Raw genomic sequence first — 23,501 nt, 5'->3', positions numbered from 1 at the left:
AAACTTACATATTAAATATATTTTCTTGTTCAGAATATCAGTGTCTGTATATTCAATGTGTTTATGGCCGTCTTAACATATCTAAGAAGCCCAAACTGGATTTTGTTTTCAAATAATTTCGTACGTACGAAAAAAAACAACATATTTTAGGAAATAAACTGAAATTTAACCTAGTACAAATATTAGGATCAGGAACACGTTTAATATACAGCCACTAATATTTTATGCAAAAAAATATATTTGATATGTAATTACAGTCGTTACAAAGTGTAATATTAGCAAACAAAAAACACAAAACCAAAACACCACAGGCTGTAAATAATTGAAGAGGGCTCTGTTTTACGATGCGATCTCAGACCTACGATCACCTTTAATACAAATGTAGTTATGCATTTAAGGCGATCTTGGGGCGGGACGTAGCCCAGTGGTAAAGCGCTCGCTTGATGCGCAGCCGGTCAGGGATCGATGCCCGTCGGTGGACCCATTGGGTTATTTCTCGTTCTATCTATTGCAACCACGACTGGTATGTCAAAGGCCGTGGTATGTGCTATCCTGTCTGTGGGATGGTGCATATAAAAAATCCCTCACTATTAAAATTACCAAATGTTTGACATCCAATAACCGATGATTAATAAATGATCGATTGATATTTAGTTCATTCTGTAAACACTTAAAGGCGCATACCCTAGTTTTAATTCGTAAACATGGACACTAAGTTTGGTTAATAAATCTACAAATCTGTAACACGATTGGATAATACCTTTAAAACTAGACTCAACCATAACCGTTACTTCTCAGACGCACGTGCGTTTTTTAAAATATGATAAACGTATTTTGTGATATTAAAAACACCAGGATGACCAGAAACACTTCGGATGTACGGAAATGAATAATTCAAACAATAAAATGTAAGTAAAATATGATTTCATTTGTCAAAAACGGCGCTAATAGTCAAACATATGCTTTAGTGTTTATAAACTAGGGTATGTCGCTTTAAATCAAAGGCGACTTATTCCCGGTAAACTGTTAGATGACGGACTATACGCCGGTGGTTGGTTGTGCCTGAAATAAAAATACACAGGCGTCAAAATATACTAAACTCCATTGAAAACGCATCAATCAGTATAAAATTTGTAAAAAGGATACGAGAACAATCTGATTAAAATTAGCTCTACTGGGTCTACCAGTAGATCTAACAGCATTGCGTGGACTCCCATGTCCAGGTGATATTTCATCTATAAATAACAATTTAAATATCGACCAATTACACTTCGCCTTTTATAGCGTTATTCGGGAGCATACAAATTCTAAAAATATCTGGCGAGACTATTTATGCAATAGGCGAACTTGTTGGTCTAGTTCAACATTGAAAAAACAGGGGGAAAAGTGCAGTAATAAACTCTGGATTATATACTACAATAAGCAGATTTTATGGCTGTACCATCGCGGTTTTTCTTTCGTCTTGAAACGAATTTTATATAAACTTTTATATTGCAATTAGTTTCCGGCATACTTCGTAATTCACCCGAATCATATCGTTTGCCCTTGGCACAATCCCGAATGTTTTCATATTCTGTTCAAATCACTGGCATGATTTTGCAAGTAAGGTTTTGATTGGACGAATAAAAGGTCAACTGGACATGAGCTCCAACGGGCTGCTGTTAGATCCACAGGTAATAGTGGAGCTAATTTTAATTAGATTGATACGAGAAGAAACAAAGTTATACATTTAATTACTTTGGTAATTCAGGATGTATTCTGGTAGGTAGTAAATAAACCAAAACATTGTAGACAAATGTTCATAGGCGCACGGGCTCCCAGTTTGTAGGTGTGTGTGGAGGGGTGGGGGGGGGGGGGGGGGGGGAGGCTGGCTTTTGCCGAAATTAAACGAAAATGCCCGACTTTGCATAACAACATTTATTCATATTAGCATCACTAACAAACAGCTACATGGGGTTACAAACGAATCACTACGCATTTCTACATGGATTACAACTAGAATTGACGGTACAATGATAGCCAGAAACACATGGTAAAAAGGTATCGGGTTAATACATTTTGCCCGAATATCTGTATCATTTTGGCCCGAATTTGACGCTTTGCTCCAGCACTGTGGGGATGTGGTGGGGGAGGGGGACAGTTGACCCCTCTCCCTGCCCCCTATTTCGTACGCTTATGCAAAGGTTGTTTGTTTGTATTATTATGGCGTCTTTTTTTAACAAAAATTAAATTATGAACAGTGAGCTAGCTAAACCCCGTTCTCACTTACCACGGAAACACAGTCTGACTCTGCGTGCGAGAAATTCCTGACAGAAACTGTCGAGACCTAAAACATAAATTTAATAAATAATTATATCAATATTATACACCCGATATTGTTATCACTGACAATTAAAACATAAATTTAACAAGTAATTATATCAATATTATATACCCGATATTGTTATCACTGACAATTAAAACATAAATTTAACAAGTAATTATACGTATATTATATACCCGATATTGTTATCACTACCAATTAAACAAAACATTAAGAAGTAATTATACGTATATTATATACCCGATATTGTTATCACCGACAATTAAAACATAAATTTAATAAGTGATTAGATGTATATTATATAACCGATATTGTTATCACCAACCAATTAAACAAAACATTAATAAGTAATTATTTATATATTGTATAACCCATATTGTTAACACTGCTAATTAAAACATAAATTTAATAAGTAATTATATGTATATTATGTACCCGATATTGTTATCAAAGCCAATAAAACATAAATTTAATAAGTGATTATATGTATATTATATACCCGATATATACAGTATATATAAATCAAACTGTTTGCTTGTGCCGGACCCCATCCACACAAACGCACGCGCGCGCGCGCGCACACACACACACACACACACACACAGACACATTGTAACATGTGCCCTGCCTCCCCCCCCCCACCTAAAAAACCCAACCCATCCACCACCCCCACTTCAAATACCATTTCTTCATGGTAATTTAATATAACTAACCTTCTTTCGACATCTGTTGGTCTGGAATCGAATATGTCGGTGTACTCGTTGTCTCTAACGCGTGTGAATCTAGGACTCGCAATAGAATTCAGTTCTATATCATCCATTCTGAAATAAATTTTTAAAATAAAACATAAAACTTTTTTTTTTTAACGAAAGTAAAGTTTTGGTTTGCTTATCGACACCACTAGAGTACATCATCATCAGTTTAGGCTTCTTACAAATATAAAGACGACCAGAAACACATTGAATATACAGACATCGATATTCTAAACAAAAAAATATATTTAATATGTAAGTTTAATCGTAGAAAATATTTTATTAGTCGGAAACATCTTACAATGCAGGAAAGTCAGGAATATCCCTTTAATAGCAAGGGATATTGTATATGCACTTTCCCACAGACAGGATAGCACACGGCTTTTGATACACCAGTTATGAGGACTTGGGGAAAAAACACCCAAACAATGACGAGCTTCGATCCTACGACTGAAACACCTACTGCAAACGCTCTACCAACTGTGCTAGACTTGAGTCGGATCCCACCTAGTAGGAAGAAGGATGCTATTGCTCCCCCCCCTCCCCCCCCCCAACCCCAAGATGCTGTCCCTGTGATAAAGTTGTGTTTTGTTTTTTGTTTAACGCCACCACTAGAGCACACTGATTTATTAATCATCGGCTATTGGACGTCAGACATTTGGTAATTCTGACACACTGGCGTAGAAAGCGGGGGGGGGAGGGGGCAAGGGGGCAGGGGGGCATGTGCCACCCACCCCACTTTTCAGATATTTTGCTTTATATTTGCTTTATAATAGTGTAAAAGTGTGTAAATATAAAAGTGTGCCCCCACCCCACTTTTTGGCACCTTCCTAGGCCACTGTGATATGTAGTCTCAGAGACGAAACCCGCTATATTTTCTCATTACTAGCAAGGGATCTTTTATATGAACCATCCCACAGACAGGATAGCATATACCACGGCCTTTGATGTACCAGTCGTGGTGCACTGGCTGGAACGAGATATAGCCCAATGGGCCCACCGACGGGGATCGATCCTAGTGGGAAGAAGGTTTCTATTGCTATCCGGCCCTGCTGTTAGGCTGGCTTCGCCCTTGTATACACTTACATTTTCTTCTGTGTTTTCTCCCATCTGTATTGGACGACTTTAAGAATGAGAAAGAGAACGGCCAGTCCTCCCACGACCAGACCTGTAATCAATATTATTTGTTTTGTTCTCTCCCGCTTGCGCCAGATTTTTGCTGAAAATAAACACGAAATATTCACATGGGACAGACGAGAGTGAATGTATGTAAACAACTATCATGAATGCACAGTATAAAATTATATATACAGTCAAACCTGTTTTAGCGGCCATCTGTACTCAGCGGTCACCTGCCTTAAGCGGCCATTTTTTTCCTCCCAAACAATTTATATGGTAAATGCACCTGCAATAAGCGGTCACCTGTCTAACGCGGCCACCTAAATCGGATCCCAAATCGCTAAAATGCCTGTAATAAGCGGCCACAGTAAAGTTTTACTATTATATAAAAGGGACATTTTAACAACAGCGATAAGGTGCAGCAAATAACAGATCTTCACACCTTCAGGAAATAGAATAAAACTGTTTTTCTTTTATATTAAACTGACAAGTAAATATTTTATAAATATTTATTTAATGATACTCTACCTAATTTAGCATTTACTTGTTTGGGTTCTCATTGATGTACAAGGTGGTGATTACTCTTGAAATTAAAAGAAAGATGTCAGTAAACAGGTGATTTGTGCTCTTTATTGGAACAGACTATACAAAATATGATCGCCATGTGTTAATTTCATTGCTGTTGTAATATGTGAGGGGCTGTCTCTGAAGACGGTTTACCCCAATCCCTCTCCGAAACAAAATATTTGTAGACATTTGTAAGTAACGTTTGAGCAAAACGGTCAAGAACCATTCTGAGTGTGTGATCTATTATACCGGTATTAAGGTGCTATGTATAATTATGTATTAAAGGTGCTATCTCCAGGATGCATAATTACAGCTATTGCAATTGTTTTTATGTATTAAATTTTGCTTTAAAATTTAAAGACTGTACCTTCAACTATATGTCCATAAATAATTCTAACAATACAATTTTATCTACTAGTAGAAAATACCAATCTAATTAAAATTAGCTCCACTATTACATGTGGATCTAACAGCAGCCCGTTGGAGCTCATGTCCAGTTGACTTTTCATTCGACCAATCAAAACCTTACTTGCAAAATCATGCCAGTAATTTCAAAAGAATTTGAAAACATTCGGGATTATCCCGAGGGTATACGAAATGATTCGGGTGAATTACAAAGTATGCCGGAAACTAATTTCAATATAAAATTTAAAAATAAATTTCGTTTCAAGACGAAAATAAAAACCGTGATTGTATAGCCATAAAATCTGTTTATACTAGTATGCAATCCAGAGTTTATTACTGCACTTTTCCCCTGGTTTTTTAATGTTGAAATAGACCAACAAGTTCGCGTATTGCATAAATAGTCTCGCCCGATATTTTTAGAATGTGTATGCTCCCGAATAACGCTATAAAAGGCGAAGTGTAATTGGTCGATATTTAAATTGTTATTTATAGATGAAATGTCACCTGGACATGGGAGTCCACGCAATGCTGTTAGATCTACTGGTAGACCCAGTAGAGCTAATTTTAATCAGATTGTTCTCGTATCCTTTTTACAAATTGTATACATGCTCATATACCACTAGAGTTTCGAGCATGTCCGTCCAGGGGCGTGTCTCTGGATAGCCAGGGGCTTGTCCCGGGACAGAAAAAAATTAAGCGGACAATTTTGAAATTTACAACCAAAATGCTGTTATATCTACTGGTTAAGACCAGTAGAGCTAATTTTAATCAGATTGAGAAAATACATTTTTATTGGAGAATCTTTATCACAAACGGATGCTCACATATAACTATGGTATAGCACCTTTAAGTGGTTGCAAGATTGTGTAAATTTCTAATATACTTATATTGAATTTATACTCACTAAATATGCTGATCATAATTAATAATTTATGCTGCAATTCAAAATACTCAGTTAATTAACAGTTTTAAATTAAAAGTTTGTTTAAGGGTAAATGAAACTGACACATGTGGATCAAAATGTGTTGTAGTCTGTTTCAATAAAGAGCACAAATCGCCTGTTTACTGACATCTTTCTTTGAATTTCAAGAGTAAACACCACCTTGTACATCAATGAGAACCCAAACAAGTAAATGCTAAATTTAGTAGAGTATCATTAAATAGATATTTACAAAATATTTACTTGTCAGTTTAATATGAAAGACATAATCGACGAAAATCAGTTTTATTCTATTTCCGACACTACTTTAGTATTCATTCAGTCCCGACATCTCGATTGTGTATCAATTAAGAAAGTATGACTCTGGCATGGATCTGATTGCCTCTGGGCAGGCTATGCTTGACATTTGTAGATTCACTTATTATGACAATACACCGCATAAAGTAGGAATTAAATAATTAAATGGGAAAAGAAGTCGACATGTTAAAAGTTGATTTATAACCAACTGTGAAGTACACGTCCGTCGATTAGCAGTACAGACGGTAAAACAAGAAACAACAACAAATGTTTTAAAGACTATATATGTGACAACCTGTACTCAGCGGCCACCTGTCTTAAGCGGCCATTTTTATCTACTCCCTTGTGTGACCGCTTAAGACAGGTTTGACTGTACATGTATATATATATATATATATATATATATATATATATATATGTATGTTTAAGTCAAAACCCGACATACATACAACAGAGATATTCAAAATATAAAAATACATATATAGCCAGTGTCAGGTCTGTTCACATCTGCATGTAAGTCAAACGTTGCCAAGCCATGGGGCCTTAGAACCGCGTGGTTGTTGGACCGGTACGAATATGGACGACTAACGATCGTGCTATTTTTGTGGAACGTAGTTGGTTTGATCGGTAGCGTTCCGGCCCAACAATTGTGGGCGATTGCGTTTCACAGGTTCGGGTCTCGGTAACAGCATGAGGAAATTTGTGACGGCATTAAAGGATTTTAATATCCCCTGTGCCAGTGCGTCATTGAATATATGTACATGTATGTTTAAGTCAAAACCCGACATACATACAACAGAGATATTCAAAATATAAAAATACATACATACAGTCAAACCTATCTTAAGCGGTCACATATGGGAGTAGATAAAAGTGGCCGCTTAAGACAGATGGCCGCTGATTACATATAGTCTTTAAAACATATGTTGTTATTTCTTTTTAGCGTCTTTACTGCTAATTAACGGATGTGTGCTTCACAGTTTACTATAAATAAACTTTTAACATGTCGCCTCCTTCAGGAAAAACTGCAACTGGAATGTATTAAATTAACCGTTCTCAACAAGTTTGTTTTCTCTTTCCATTTAATTATTTAATTTCTACTTCATGCGGTGTATTGTCATAGTAAGTGAATCTACAAATGTCAAGCATAGCCTGCCCAGAGGCAATTAGATGCATTCCAGAGTCATACTTTCTTAATTGATACACAGTCGAGATGTCGGGACTGAATGGGTACTAGTATTCCTGAAGGTGAGAAGATCTGTTATTTGCTGCATCTTATCGCTGTTGTTAAATATCCCTTTTATATAATAGTAAACATTTACTGTGGCCGCTTAATACAAGTATTTTAGCGATTTGGGATCCGATTTGGGTGGCCGCTGGCCGCGTTAGACAGGTGACCGCTTATTACAGGTGCATTTACGTTAAAAATCGTTTGGGAGGGGAAAAGTGAACGCTTAAGGCAGGTGACCGCTGAATACAGGTGGCCGCTACGACAGGTTTGACTGTGTGTGTGTATATATATATATATATATATATATATATATATGCAGTCAAACCTGTCTTAAGCGGTCACGTATGGGAGTAGAGAAAAGCGACCGCTTAATACAGGTGGCTGATTACAGGTTGCCACTTATAGTCTTTAAAACATTTGTTGTTGTTTCTTATTTAAAGTGCATTTACATTAAAAAATCTCCCTCCCTCCTTCCCCATCTCTCTCTCTCTCTCTCTCTCTCTCTCTCTCTCTCTCTCTCTCTCTCTCTCTCTCTCTCTCTCTCTCTCTCTCTCTCTCTCTCTCTCTCTCTCTCTCTCTCTCTCTCTCTGTCTCTCTCTCTCTCTGGCAAACATTTGGTAATTGTGACACATGGTCTTAGTGAAAACCCGCTACATTTTTCCCACTAGCACCAAGAAATGATTTATATGCACCTTCCCACAGTACATACCACTACCTTTGATATACCAGTAGTGGCGCACTGGCTAGGACGAGAAATAGACAATGAGCCCACCGACGGTTTAATATACGTATTGAAGTCAGTATTCTACAATGAAAAGAGACCGGGGTCAGTATCTGTGGGGCCAATTTACCACGTTACTGGAATGATGCAGGTCATAATTCTACTGTACAAGTTTCTTCTGGGGGGTTTTCTACAGCAAATTATACGTAGAAAAGTGACCGGGATCAGTATTTTACGGGGACAAAGTACCACGTTATACCGGTTACCCGTATTCGATTTAGCAATAATATAAATTTATAAATGGGTAGTAATTGACATTATTTGGAGGTAAACATTATCGTGGGCATGTAATTCACGGTATAATCTTTAAATGTCACGAAAAAATTATTTCAGTTGATTTTCGTGCTTATATCCAATTAAAGATCAAGCACGCTGTCCTGGGCACACACCTCAACTATCTGGGCTGTCTGTCCAGGAATGTGGGTTAGTTGTTAGTGGTTTGTGGTTAGTGAGAGAGAAGAGGGTGTGATGGTCTTAAACCTACCCACTGAGTCGTTAAAACTCGCTCTAGGTCGGAGCCGGTATCGGGCTGCGAACCCTGTACCTACCAGTCTTATGTCCGATGGCTTAACCACGAGACCACCGAGGCCGATTGTTCAAACAGTTTGCAAGTTTGAACTTGCCCGTTTAAAGAAGTGTACATACCCACACACGTGTGTGTCTCGAGTATCCATTTTCCACCAACGCAGTTAGCATATGCTGTTTCCTTCAGTTCAAAGACGGCGTCGTGACAGAGGAGGGGAAGTTTCGTAGAGCTGTTTTTGTAGTTGGTGGGGTCGATGTCGACGTCTTTTTGATTCTGTGCTGTGATCAATGTCGATGACGTCGGACGAGGACACGCTGTGACAAATAAAAGCAAATTGAAAAAGAAAAAGAAATTGTGTCTGTCTAGCTATCTGTAAATAAAAGCAAATGTCAGAAATTCTGTCTGTCTGTCTGTCTGTCTGTCTGTCTGTCTGTCTACCTACCTATCTACCTACCTGTCTATCTATCTGTCTATCTATCTATCTATCTATATATCTATCTATCTATCTATCTATCTATCTATCTATCTATCTATCTATCTATCCACTGACAAGTCTATGTATCTATATCTCTCTATCTGTCCATCCATCCATCCATCCATCCATCCATCCATCCATCCATCCATCCATCCATCCATCCTTCCATCCATCCTTCCATACCATCCATCCATCTATCCACCCATCCATCAATGTATCCATCAACAATCCATCCATCGATATATGCATCCATCTATATATCCATCCATCTATATATCCATCCATCCATCCTTCCATCCATCGATATATCAATCCATCTCTCCATCCATCCATTCATCCATCAATCCATCTATCCATCTTTCCTTTCTTCCTTCCTTCCATCCATCCATCCATGCATCAATCAGTCAATCAATCCTTCCTTTCTTCCAAGCATACATCCATCCATCCATCCATCCATCCATCGATATGTCCATCCATCCATCCATTCATCCTTCATTCCTTCCATCCATCCATCCATCCATCCATCCATCTATCTATATTTATATGCCTATCATCTGTCTGTTTATTTGTTTCTATATCTATCTATATGCATGTTTATCTGTAACAATGTATCTGTCTGTCTGTATATAGTATATGTCTGTCGGAGTATATGTTTGTCTGGCTGTCTTTGTCTACTAGTATTTACCCACACACACACACACACACTTACACTTGTGTGTGTGTGTGTGTGTGTGTGTGTGTGTGTGTGTGTGTGTGTGTGTGTGTGTGTGTGTGATGTATATCTATGTATGCCTATCTATCTATCTATATATCTAATTTATTTATTTATGGGCTGGGGAAGGCAGTTTTTTTTAGAGAGAAAAAGGCAGCTTCACCGACTCTCTAACTAACCACTAATAACTAACCGAATGTCGTGCTTGACTGGGTCAAATTTCGAGGTGCACCCAACGTTTAATAGAGAAGTCAACACCACAAATCCTGTGATTAGTGATCAATGTGAGTGTGTTGGTTGTAAAAAAAAAAAAGGTTTCATCTGGACAAACAATTTAGGCAATTTTATTTCATCTTGTATCACTGTGTCAAGTAGCCTTGTGCTTGAAACATTTGCGGGGTACCTGTAAAAAAAAGGACTCGAATTTTGTGCGGAACTAGGGTAGTCATAGACGCTACCCGTTATCTCAGAAATGAGCAGCTTGATCCCCATTTATTTCTGATTCACTTTAAGGGTGACGGCTGGTAGTATTTATATCCGTGGCGTTTATGTCGATTGATACGCTGCAGGTAGGAGTTTGTTCATTGTGCTCTTGCATTACAACTTTGTTAAGTTGTCGATTATTTTATGTATTGTTTTATTGAAGATATCGCGGTGAGGGGGGGGGGGGGGGGTGAAAATAGGCTGTTTACTCTTTCAAAATCGAAAACAAAATTAAGGCATTGATAAAACTAATGATAATACGTGTTTTTATAGTTGTTCCAGTTGGCTGATCAACGGCGTTGAAACCACGTGACAACACAGCAAAAACGAGCATGCGCAAAAAACACAGAATAATCCATCACAGTGACTCCGTTCAGATCCTATATCAAAACAGAAAATGCATATATTCACCTTCGGAAACAAATTATTTCCCCAAAAAATCGGTTCTGGCACCCCGAGCACATGTGAGTTTTACCGGAAATAACCGAAATAAAGTTAAATGTTTGTATTGTTTAACGACACCAATAGAGCACATTGATATATCATTATTAATCATCAGCCATTGGGTATCAAACGTTTGGTAATTTGATGATAGAAAGAAAACTGCAGTAAAATGTGTTAAAGTGCAATTTCAAAACATTTCAAACCAATAACAACACAATAGTTTTTTTTTTTTGTGAGATGGGTTTGTTTGTTTTGTTTTTGTTTTGTTTTTTTGTAAGGTTATTTTAATACGATTTCAATGTGTATTGAGTAACAAACGATTATTTCCACTTAACATGAAAATTATACTCACCACAATTAAGAGACAGTAGATTTTTAATAATTCTTTGTTAGTGTCATATTATTTTAACAGATTTTTATCACAGAAGACTTAATCATTGTTTCAATGACATTTGACCCGTGATACACACCAACATCTTACACACGGTATGGTTTTCGTTCATTTACGAAAACTATCGAAATGTGCTTTCAGTTAAGATTCAATACACGGTGGTTCGTAAAGATACTCATTTTGTTCTATTTAAATTACCGAATATATATCTACTGGCCCTTAATTAATTTTGTTGAGTATAACTTCCGACTTGCAATTTCTGTTATCAGTCATAGGTCTATTTATATTTATAGATATTCGTCTATAGACACCCCCCCCCCCACCCCCACACCCAACCCCCCCGTCCTGCTTCAGAATTATCAAATACAAGCCTAATTTTAATATCTTACCTTGATATTTAAAATGATTCCATCTAATACGTGCAAAGCGTTAGTTTTAAATTTTCATCTGAAAACAGTGTAGGTTAACCTTTGTTATGGTATTTTAACGTTAGTGCGACGTCACATATCTCTCGTATCAATAGTGGTGAGTATTTAAGACTACTGTCTTCCACGAATTGGAGATATGTTATCAAAGAGCGGCATGTCGTCATAGACTTGCTGCTGGACTATTTAATATGTACATCAAAACAACAAGATTTAATGGACTGAATTATACTTTTTTTCCGCGTCGCCTCTATTTCAGCGTCTTTCTCTCTCTATTTCTCTTTGTCTCTCTTTCTGTATATATATATATATATATATATATATATATATATATCTGTGTCTGTCTGTCTGTCTGTTTGTCTGTCTGTCTGTCTGTCTGTCTCTCTCTGTTTGTCTGTCTCTCTCTCTGTCTCTCTCTGTCTCTCTATCTCTCTGTCTGGCTGGCTGTCTGGCTGTCTGTCTGTCTGTCTGTCTGTCTCTCTCTCTCTCTCTCTCTCTCTCTCTCTCTCTCTCTCTCTCTCTCTCTCTCTCTCTCTCTCTCTCTCTCAATTAACCTCTCCACCCACACAAATCATATGTATACAAAATAGCATGCACATCACAATAACACGCACGTACATGCTCGCGCACACGCACACTCCATACACGTTCAAACCAAACACATCGCACATGAGCCCACGCTGAGACAAACACGAATACATGCATGCACAAACACATACGCACACGTACCATGTGTCTTTACAAACGGGGTATACACGCCTTGGGCTGGATAGAAAGTCTAAGATAAACTAAATATATACCTCGAAAAATGTTATCATGCATTTCTTAGTATATCGACACGTTGCACGATATCACGTCGTCTCACAACACATTTTACTATCTTTAAAGAGTGCCGGTGAGGTATACACGCTTGTCAGACGTTTGATACAATTTAAAGGTTAGAGTTTGTGTTTTGTTTAAAGACACCACTAGATAACATTGATTTATTAATCATCGGCTATTGGATGTCAAACATTTTGTCTTCAAAGGAAATCCACTATATTTTTTATATTTGTAGCAATGGATCTTTAAAGTTGTATATGCACCGTTCCTCAGACAGGACAGCACATACCTTTGATATACCAGTCATGGGATCAATCTAATTAAAATTAGCTGCACTATTACATGTGGATCTAACAGCAGCCCGTTGGAGCTCATGTCCAGTTGACCTTTCATTCGACCAATCAAAACCTTACTTGCAAAATCATGCCAGTGATTTAAAAAGAATTTGAAAACATTCGGGATTGTGCCGAGGGTATACAAAATGCCTCGGGTGAATTCAATATAAAATTTTATATAAAATTCGTTTCAAGACGGAAAAAAACCCGTGATAGTATAGCCATAAAATCTGTTTATACTAGTATACAATCCAAAGTTTATTACTGCACTTTCTTCCCTGTTTTTTAATGTTGAAATAGACCAAACAGTTCGCCTATTGCATAAATAGTCTCGCCCGATATTTTTAGAATGTGTATGCTCCCGAATAACGCTATCAACGGCGAAGTGTAATTGGTCGATATTTTAATTGTTATTTATAGATGAAATGTCACCTGGACATGGGAGTCCACGCAATGCTGTTAGATCTACCAGGGTAGACCCAGTAGAGCTAATTTTAATCAGATTGTCATGGTATCTTTAAAATTGTGTATGCACCTTTTATCAGACAGGACAGCACATACCACGACCTTTGATATACCAGTCATGGGATTTTTAAAGTTGTATATGCACCGTTCCTCAGACAGGACAGTACATACCTTTGATACCTTTGGCTGAGACAAGAAGAAAATAAACCCATTGAGAATGATTCCACCCAGGGTTTGAACCCAGCGATCAAAGCGCTAATAGACGTACGGGTTCCCATTTGTGTAGGGGGACAGGATGGTTTTTGGCCGAATTAAACAAAAAAAGAAATGTTTTATTTAACGGCGCACTCAACACATTTTATTTACATTTATATGGCGTCGGACATATGGTTAAGAACCACACAGATATTGAAAGAGAAACCCGCTCTCGCCACTTCATGGGCTACTCTTTTTGATTAGCAGCAAGGGTTATTTTATATGCACCATCCCACAGACAGGGCAGTACATACCACGGCCTTTGATATACCAGTCGTGGTGCACTGGCTGGATCGAGAAATAGCCCAATGTGCCCACGGACGGGGATCGATCCTAGACCGACCGCGCATCAAGTGAACGCTGTACCACTGGGCTACGTCCCGCCCCGAATTAAAAACGGCGCCTGAATGTGGATAATATAAGTTGTAGAAGCATCACGAGGGGTATATGGCTTTGTATGTACCCTCTGTGTGTTCTTTTACCCCGAGCTTTAGCATTAATTGGGGTGGCTGGAAACTGTTGGAAATTACATACCTTTGATAAGGTATTTTATTAGTCGGAAACATAAGAGAATTTGGCTCCGCCCACAGGGGTATAAGGGATTTGTCCAACGGCAAACAACCAATGAGATTAAAGAATTTTACATGAAGGCGAGATAACAGCATTTATTCATTTTAGCACTACTACCAAACAGCTATATAGGCTTTCAGACGAATCACAACGCATTTTAACATGGGTTACTAATTGTAAGGGTAGAATGATGGAAGTACATGGTAAAAAGGTTAAGGACCACACAGATATTGAGAGAGGAAACCCGCTGTCGCCACTTCATGGACTAGTCTTTTTGATTAGCAGGAAGTGATCTGTTGTATGCACCATCCCACATCAGACAGGATAGTACATACCACGGCCTTTGTTACACCAGTTGTGGAGCACTGGCTGGAACGAGAAATAGTTCAATGGGTCCACCGACGGGGATTGATCCTAAATCGAGCGCGCATCAGGCGAACGCTGTACCACTTAGCTACGTGCCTTCCCCACATAGTAAAAAGGTCCTAGGCAGTAACCCCCCCCCCCCCCCCCCCCCCGTTTCATACGCTTATGGAAACACTTCAGTTCTACCTAATGAACAAGATCTCGACCCGAAGTTTTATTGAGACGTGTTTGAGCGGATTATAATTAAAGGGACATACCTGAGTTTGCTACATTGTTAAGATGTTATCGACTAACAGATACTTTTTAACGATTGTAATTACATATCAAATATATTTTCCTGCATAACATATCAGTGACTGTATATTAAACGTGTTTCTCATCGTTCAAATATTTGTACTAGCGTACATTTCATTTTATTTCCTAAAATATTTTTGTTCGCTCGTACGAAATTATTTGAAGACAAAATCCAGTTTGGGCTTCTTATAAATATTAAGACGACCAGAAACACATTGAATATACAGACACTGATATTTAAACAAGAAAATATATTTAATATGTAAGTTTAATTGTAGAAATATTTTATTAGTCGGAAACATTTTACAATGCAGCAAACTCGGGAATGTCCCTTTAAGTAACATTTCAGGTTAACAGTTTGTTTTGGACCATTATTTCAACTTATGTTCGTGCTTATATCCAATTAAGGTTCAAGCACGCTGTCCTGGGCACACACCTCGGCTATCTGGGCATACCGTCCAGGACAGTGGGTTAGTCGTTGGTGGTTAGTGAGAGAGAAGAGGTTGTAGTTGTCTTACACCTACTCATTGTCATGGACAGACATCCTCAGATAGCTGAGGTGTGTGCCCAGGACAGCGTGCTTGAACCTTAATTGGATATAAACACGACAACAAGTTAAAGAAGAAGTATATTGTTTTACAATTTTCTGTCACTATATTAGGAGACGATCACGTACTTTCGTTTCAGTTGGACGTGATAGTCCGAGTAAGCTTGTGACCATATTTATCTTCTTTCTAGGTAGCAAAACACAAAACTAACTGTTAAAAAAGCAAAAAGAACCACCATGAATTACAATATGTTGCATTGAAAGTAAACATCATTTCATCAATCTGAGTTAATAATGGTACTCCCAAATTACTGCCTGAAAATGGTAGACACTGGTCACTGTTTACCTCAAAAGGACATTTAAAGACATTTTTGACTATTAGAGCCGTTTTTGATAGCTGAAATCATACTTTACTTAGATTTTATTGTTTAGTTTATCCATTTCCGTACATTCGAAGTGTTTTTAGTCATCCTGGTGTTTTTAATATCACAAAATGCATTTCTCATATTTTAAAAAAACCGCACGTGAGTCTGAGAGGTAACAGTTATGGAATCAAGTTTTAGTCTATTTTTAGAGGGTATTTCACCATTTGAAAGTAACAGACTCTTGTTTCACTCAGTTGTAACTTTATCGAAATGTGTTACAGGTTTGTAGATCAACTAAACTCAGTGTTAATTTTCACGGGCTGAAACTAGGATCTGTCCCTTTAAGTCTGAACAACAAAACGGTTATCATTAAGCTCGTATCTCCACACACAGCAGTCCAAAGGGTATTTTGACAAGAGTGTCATTGTTTCCACGAATCGCTGTCATGTGCTTTATCTATAGGGCTGCCACTCCCCATGTCACTATATCTGTACGTCGCCTGTATGACTGTCACACCCAATACTGGTTCGACAAATTTAAACCTGCACCAGACAGAGCTCAATGGATATATATATATATATATATATATACACACACACACAGACACACACACACACACACACACACACACACACATACAGAGAGAGAGAGAGAGAGAGAGAGAGAGAGAGAGAGAGAGAGAGAGAGAGAGAGAGAGAGAGGAGAGAGAGAGAGAGAGAGAGAGAGAGAGAGAGAGAGAGAGAGAGAGAGAGAGGGGGGGGGGGGGGCAGCGGTGATGGCACTCATGAATCACTATTGAAACGATAATGATACCAGGTGTTCACAAAAGGTGAAAGTACTCCCAAATAAATTTGTATTTAGAATCATTCTTCACAAGGTGAATGGAAATGTTTTATTTAATAACGCACTCAACACATTTTATTTTACGGTTATATGGCGTCGGACATATGGTTAAGAAACACACAGATATTGAGGGAGGAAGCCCGCTGTCGCCACTTCATGAGCTACTCTTTTCGATTAGCAGCAAGGGATATTTTATATGCACCATCCCATAGACACGATAACACATATCACGGCCTGGCTGCAGCGAGCAATAGCCCAAGGAGCCCACCAACGGGGATCGATCCCAAGCCGACCGTGCATCAAGCGAGCGCTTTACCACTGGGCTACGTCTCGCCCCCAAGTTGAATGGATTTTCCACTAAAGTAAGTATAATTCCTTTTTCCTATCTTGTTCTAATAGCATATTAAGAAACTTCAGAGATATCTGTTTTGGGCTTAAACAAATAAAAACTGTTTTTTCCCAAGAGGGCTTCGGGTGCTTCACCCCCCCCCCCCCCCCCCCCCCCCCCCCCCCCCCCCCCCCCCTTCCCTCAACACCGACCCCTTGACCAGGACTTTGCCCTGGAACCTGGCTTTTAATTTCCACGCTCCTTTGAACTGTCACAGGTTGAGAGCTCGGAGTAATGTGCTGTAATCTTTGAAAAGTAGGTCGCAGTGACCTATAAAGTATGGTACTATATACATATTAAAATGTGTGTGGAATTTTTTTTTTAGAGCGATTAATTCCACTTAGATCAGGGACGGGGCGTAGCCCAGTGGTACAGCGCTCGCTCGATGCGCGGTCGGTGTGGGATCGATCCCCGTCGTTGGGCCCATTGGGCTATTTCTCGCTCCAGCCAGTGCACCACGACTGGTACATCAAAGACCGTGGTATGTGCTATCCTGTCTATGGGATGGTGCATATAAAAGATCCCTTGCTGCTAATCGAAAAGAGTAGCCCATGAAGTGGAGACAGCAGGTTTCCTCTCTCAATATCTGTGCGGTCCTTAACCATAATATGTCCGACGTCATATAACCGTAAATAAAATGTGTTGAGTGCATCGTTAAATAAATTACATTACAATATATTTTCGGGCTTATATCGAATTAAGGTTCAACCACGCTGCCCTGGGCACACACACCTCAGCTGTCTGGGCTGTCTGCCCAGGACGGTGGGTTAGTTGATAGTTGCCAGTGGTTAATGAAAAAGAAGAGGGTTTAGTTTTCTTACACCTCACCCATCGAGTCGATATTAATACCGTATAAATTCACAAGGGGAGCTAAAAATTACTCAGGGAAGTGATGCAGGGCAAGAGTGGTAGCCTCCCCTTAAAACGGTTAGATCTGTAGATTCATAAAAGAAAAAAAAAGAAAAAAATGTTTTATTTAATGACGCACTCAACACATTTTATTTACGGTTATATGGCGTCAGACATATGGTTAAGGACCACACAGATTTTGAGAGGAAATCCGCTGTCGCCACTTCATGGGCTACTCTTTCCGATTAGCAGCAAGGGATCTTTCATTTGCGCTTCCAACAGGCAGGATAGCACAAACCATGGCCTTTGTTGACCCAGTTATGGATCACTGGTCGGTTACACCTACCCACTGAGCCTTGCGGAGCACTCACTCAGGGTTTGGAGTCGGTATCTGGATTAAAAATACCATGCCTCGACTGGGATCCGAACCCAATACCTACCAGCCTGTTGACCGATGGGCTAACCACGGCGCCACCGAGGCCGGTGCCCTATTCATATATAATTTCGGTAGACTTGTCATTCCTTTTCGTTATATTTGGTGAATTCCGTATAATTATTATTGCTAACGATAATAAAACAACGGTGAAATAAAACCATCTATGAGTTATACAGGGCTCGAAATAGCGGTGTGCGAAAAGCAAAAACCAGTCCATGTTTAAACCTAGCAGGTGGAATAAGAAGAAAGGAAATGTTTTATTTAACGACGCACTGAACACATTTTATTTACGGTTATATGGCGTCGGACATATGGTTAAGGACCACATAGATATTGAGAGAGACAACCCGCTGTCGCCACTTCATGGGCTACTCTTTTCGATTAGCAGCAAGGGATCTTTTATATGCACCATCCCACAGACATGATAGTACATACCACGGCCTTTGTTACACCAGTTGTGGAGCAGTGGCTGGAACGAGAAATAGCCCAATGGGTCCACCGACGGGGATCGATCCCAGACCGACCGCGCATCAAGCTACATCCCGCCCCGGTGGAATAAGAATTCTCCTGCTAAAATTAAAAAATAAATAAATCGCATCTTCTATATAGCTGTGAATGAGCTTGTGATTTTGTTATATGTTAACTTTATAATGCTCTAAAATACATCTCAGAGGTTGTAATTTTCAACACACTGTCCCAAACCCTTCACTCACCCCGTGCCATCTTTATCTCCCGCAGGCCATATTTTTTTCTTAGCAGGCCATATTTCTTTTGGCCTGCTATTTTAAAAACAAATAACAGCAGGCCATATTTTACTTGCTCTTTCGAGCCCTGTATTGAACAGTGAACATTTGGTTCAGTATCGCGTCGCGACTCGCTACAGACGTTTCAGAGAGCGCTACACAATTGTAAAACATTGAACAGTAGTTGCTAATCAATTTTCAACTGACTAGAAATATCGCTAATCAAGATTTTAAAAACAAAATGTTCAGGGCCGTACCCTCCGGGTGGCAGGGGGGGGAGGCAGTTTCCCCCCTAAGAATCTCACTTCTTTTTTTTTTCTTCTTTTTTTTTTGGGGGGGGGGGGGGGTTACTCCAGAAAATAGCATACACATCTCAGGGTTTAATCTGTGTAGTGTTTCGTTTGTTTATGAAAAGTAGTGCCCTCACCCCCCCCCCCCCACACACACCCCCGTCCCCTCCGCCCCTAGGATTTTGATCGGGGTACGGTCCTAATGTTCCTTGTTGGATTCATATGTAAACTGTTTGTAAGTAGCATTTTCGAATCTCAACGTGTGTGCGGCTCTTCCATCAAAGGAGGAAACTAATAATAATAATTAGTGTGACAAATGATATTTTGTTGGAAAATAGCTATGGGTTTTGAAATGGGCGAAATGTTCAGATCTCCCAGAGTTAGTTCTGCTTTGCAATGCGTTTGCCGCCCACGTGCGCCTTGATAAGGCTCGAACTGCAGAATATATCCTAGTGTAGTTGTAAGGACCTATATCTTATAACAGAAACGGATGGGCTTACAGCGTATAAACTGCTTTGCACTATGATCAGGCACGGCGGAAGCCAGTCGACATTGGGGAGAGGAATAGGGGGTGGCTATCAGAGATCGAGGGCGCAAAGCAGTTTCTAGGGGAGTTAGGGGTATGCTCTCCCCTCCCCCTAAAATTTTGATTCATCTATACTCAAGACCCTTGGTAGGCAGAAATTCCGTGTTTTCGCTATCTATAGAGTTATCTCTTACTGAGAGAACGATTATAACCGTTCAAATGTCTGTCTAGCTGTCGAACTCGGGCAGAGTACTCGGCGCGAATGTAGGCCCAACACATCGCTATTATAATCAAGATGTTAAAACGGGCATCGTCCATTCGTTCAATAGTGTTTTCAGAGCAAAAGAAAGAAACCATGGCCTTTGTTGAATCAGTTATGGATCACTGGTCGGTGCAAGTGGTTTACACCTACCCATTGAACCTTGCGGGGTACTCACTCAGGGTTTAGGGTCGGTATCTGGATTAAGAATCCCATGCCTCGACTGGGATCCGAACCCAGTACCTACCAGCCTGTAGACCGATGGCCTAACCACGACGCCATCGAGGCCGGTGTTTTCAGAGCACTATCTGGCGAAGTCAGAGGTTGTGCCCACGACAGGCGTACTTGAACAGTTCTCTGATGGAAGAATGCCAAAAATTACCCACACCCACACACTACAGCCAAAAAGGCATCTAGAAGTAGTTGTCCGTGCCGACGGAGTTTAAACATATTAAAGGGACTATCCTGAGTTAGCTGTCGATGTAACTTTTTTACGATTAAAGGGACATTCCTGAGTTAGCTGTCGTTGTAACTTTTTTACGATTAAAGGGACATTCCTGAGTTAGCTGTCGTTGTAACTTATTTACGATTAAAGGGACATTCCTGAGTTTGCTGCATTATAAGATGTTTTCGAGTTAAAAAATATTTCTACGATTAAACTTACATATTAAATATATTTTCTTTTTTAGAATTTCAGTATCTGTATAAACAACGTTCTTGTTGACATCCTAATGTTTTTAGTAACCAAAACCGGATTTTATCTTCCAATAATTTCGTACGTACGAACAAATATATATTGCGAAGTAAAATGAAAAGTTAGCACGCGACCGGAAACACACTGGATATAAATACGACCACTCTTCACCCTTAAAAGTGAATCAGAAAAAAATGGGAGTCAAGCTGCTCATTTCTGAGATAACAGGTAGCGTCTATGACTACCCTACTTCCGCACAAAATTCGAGTACTTTTTTACAGGTACCCCAGCCAGAAGTTATTTGATTTAGTACTACCTTATGCCATCTAGTTCTAATTTAAAAAATGTATTGAATATGTCATTTTAGTCGCCGAAAAGGCTCAGTGGCTGCAAACACAGGACTGTCCCTTTAAGAGATTTTGTTGTTGTTTTGTTGGGGGTTTTCCACATCTATTGGGTATTTACTGGACATAACATGAATAAATTACTGATGAGAAGCACATCATTATGATTTCAGCTTTAAAGGAAGGAAGGACATGTTTTATTTAACATTTATGGTTATATGGTTAAGGACAGCACAGATATTCAGAGGAAACCTGCTGTCGCCACTTCATGGACTACTCTTTTTCGACTAGCAGCAAGATATCTTTCATATGCACCATCCCACAGACAGAATGGTGCATACAACGGCCTTTGTTACACCAGGTGTGGGGCACTGGCTGTAACGAGGAATAGCTCAACGGGCCCACCGACGGGAATCGATCCTAAATCGATCGCGCATCAAGCGACTGCTGTACCATCAGCTTTACAGATAATTACAATACATGTTCATGCAAACTTACGGTTTCTGTCTAGTATACATTAACTACTGAAGTAACAACAGTGTTACTTGCTGTCAGTATTTGTCAATATCCTCTGTATACAAAGAACATTAAGTTCAGTGTTTTGAATCTACGATATGTTCACACTTACTTGCGAATTATAAGCCACACAGTGACAAAAAGATGGTGCTTAACTTCCAGGTGTACATATTATACATACACACATAGAGGTTATTACCAGAGTGTTTTCGGTATCGTCACTTGGCCTATACATTAGGAATAACAATTGTAATATGCGAGCATAACACATTATTTTGATTCCTAATATATGATATTGACGGTACCGAAACACACGAGGGTAATAATCTCTTTATCATATAATCTCAAGCTTAATAAAACGTGCTTTTGTAAACTGTACACCAGCTTTAATTCCAGTCTGCCATTACTAGATATTGAAATGACAAAAGCATATGTGGCGCGGTGTCTTTTTGAATGGAAATGACGTCAAACTCGAATGACGTCAATTTGGATGTCCTTACATCAAAATAAACTAGTGCATACGGTTGGTTTTAGGGTTGGGTTGGTTTGTTTTTGTTTTGTTTTTTGTTTCTGTTTTTTTTTTTTTTGTGGGTTATTATTTTATTTTGGGGGGGGGGGGGGGAGGGGGGGTTGTTGTTTTTCTAAACGCTGGGCAGCTTTCAGTGTAAAATTGTTATTGAAATATTTTTATTTGATGACTATGAATGCATACGTCAATTATGGAGTGTCGCCCTAGTACGTTTGCTTTAATGCCAATAAACCTAGTGCCGTGACCTCGATTAATTTACATCTAATTTGCAAAGTTATCAAATTCTTTAAGTATGTGATCTAAAAAATATCATATACTTTGATTGCACTGAAAATGTAAGATATTATACTGTGGTAATAATTTTATTTTTCCATTTATATATTTTTTTATATATCTTTTGAACCTAATTAGTATAGCTAGTATCTTGGTGGGTCACCTTGTCTACAACCTGTTTGTAGCCTAAAACTTTCAGTTACAAATCAATACCTTTGATTCAGAGTTATAAAATGTTTTGATCCGATTTTCAGCTATCTTAAAACTGAAAATCCGACCAGGAGATGACATCAACACAGGTGTACGAGCTCCCATGTTTGTAGGGTGGCAGGCTGGATTTTGTCCGAATTAAACAAAAATGCCGAATCTGGATAACAACCTTTATTCATATTAGTATTACTACCAAACAGCTATATATGGTTGCAAACGAATCACTACACATTTTTACATGGATTACAATTAATTTTGAGGATAGAATGATGGAAATACGTGGTAAAAAGATCTCAGGTTATCACATTTTGCCTGAATTTGAGGTATTGCCCCTGTCCCCTGTCTTCTACGCTTCTGCATCAGCATTTTGTATTTTAATCTGCTAGGAAGAATCAGCCTGGAGTTTTGTGTGTTTGTGTATACTGCATTACGTCATACATTAGACTTGTTTTCAGGTTAATCAATTCAGTTTGATTTTTTAAAAATTATTTGATGAATCACTTTTTTTTTTATTACATATATGTTAGCAATGCAGCCAGAGGCAAGTTTGCATATGCAATTATATAGCGTAATTGGTTGTCAATGTTAAAAAAATAATAATAATAATAAAAAATGCTCAGATTTAGGTTTTAATATACATGTAGTCATTCTTTCTTTTTTCTTTTTTGTGTGGGTGCTTCTGCGTTGAAGGATTTTCTATTCATATATATA

At 38.8% G+C, this 23,501-nt stretch overlaps 1 protein-coding gene across 1 annotated transcript; it reads right to left on the bottom strand.

Moving 5' to 3' along the window:
- Window positions 1-944: 944 nt before the first annotated feature.
- On the bottom strand, window positions 945-19,129 carry LOC121373127. The gene is made up of 6 exons (XM_041499579.1): window positions 19,120-19,129; window positions 9,061-9,255; window positions 4,162-4,294; window positions 3,037-3,144; window positions 2,270-2,326; window positions 945-1,062 (listed from the first exon to the last, which is right to left on the bottom strand). Exons 1-6 carry the CDS (start codon window positions 19,127-19,129, stop codon window positions 999-1,001), a joined length of 567 nt encoding a protein of 188 aa, XP_041355513.1. The 3' UTR covers window positions 945-998.
- Between the last annotated feature and the right edge of the window lie 4,372 nt (window positions 19,130-23,501).

Source organism: Gigantopelta aegis, chromosome 5 (genome assembly GCF_016097555.1).
Source record: "Gigantopelta aegis isolate Gae_Host chromosome 5, Gae_host_genome, whole genome shotgun sequence".
NCBI lineage: Eukaryota > Metazoa > Mollusca > Gastropoda > Neomphalida > Peltospiridae > Gigantopelta > Gigantopelta aegis.
The sequence above is the reverse complement of the archived record's forward strand: the minus strand, read 5'-3'. Positions and strand labels throughout refer to the sequence as shown.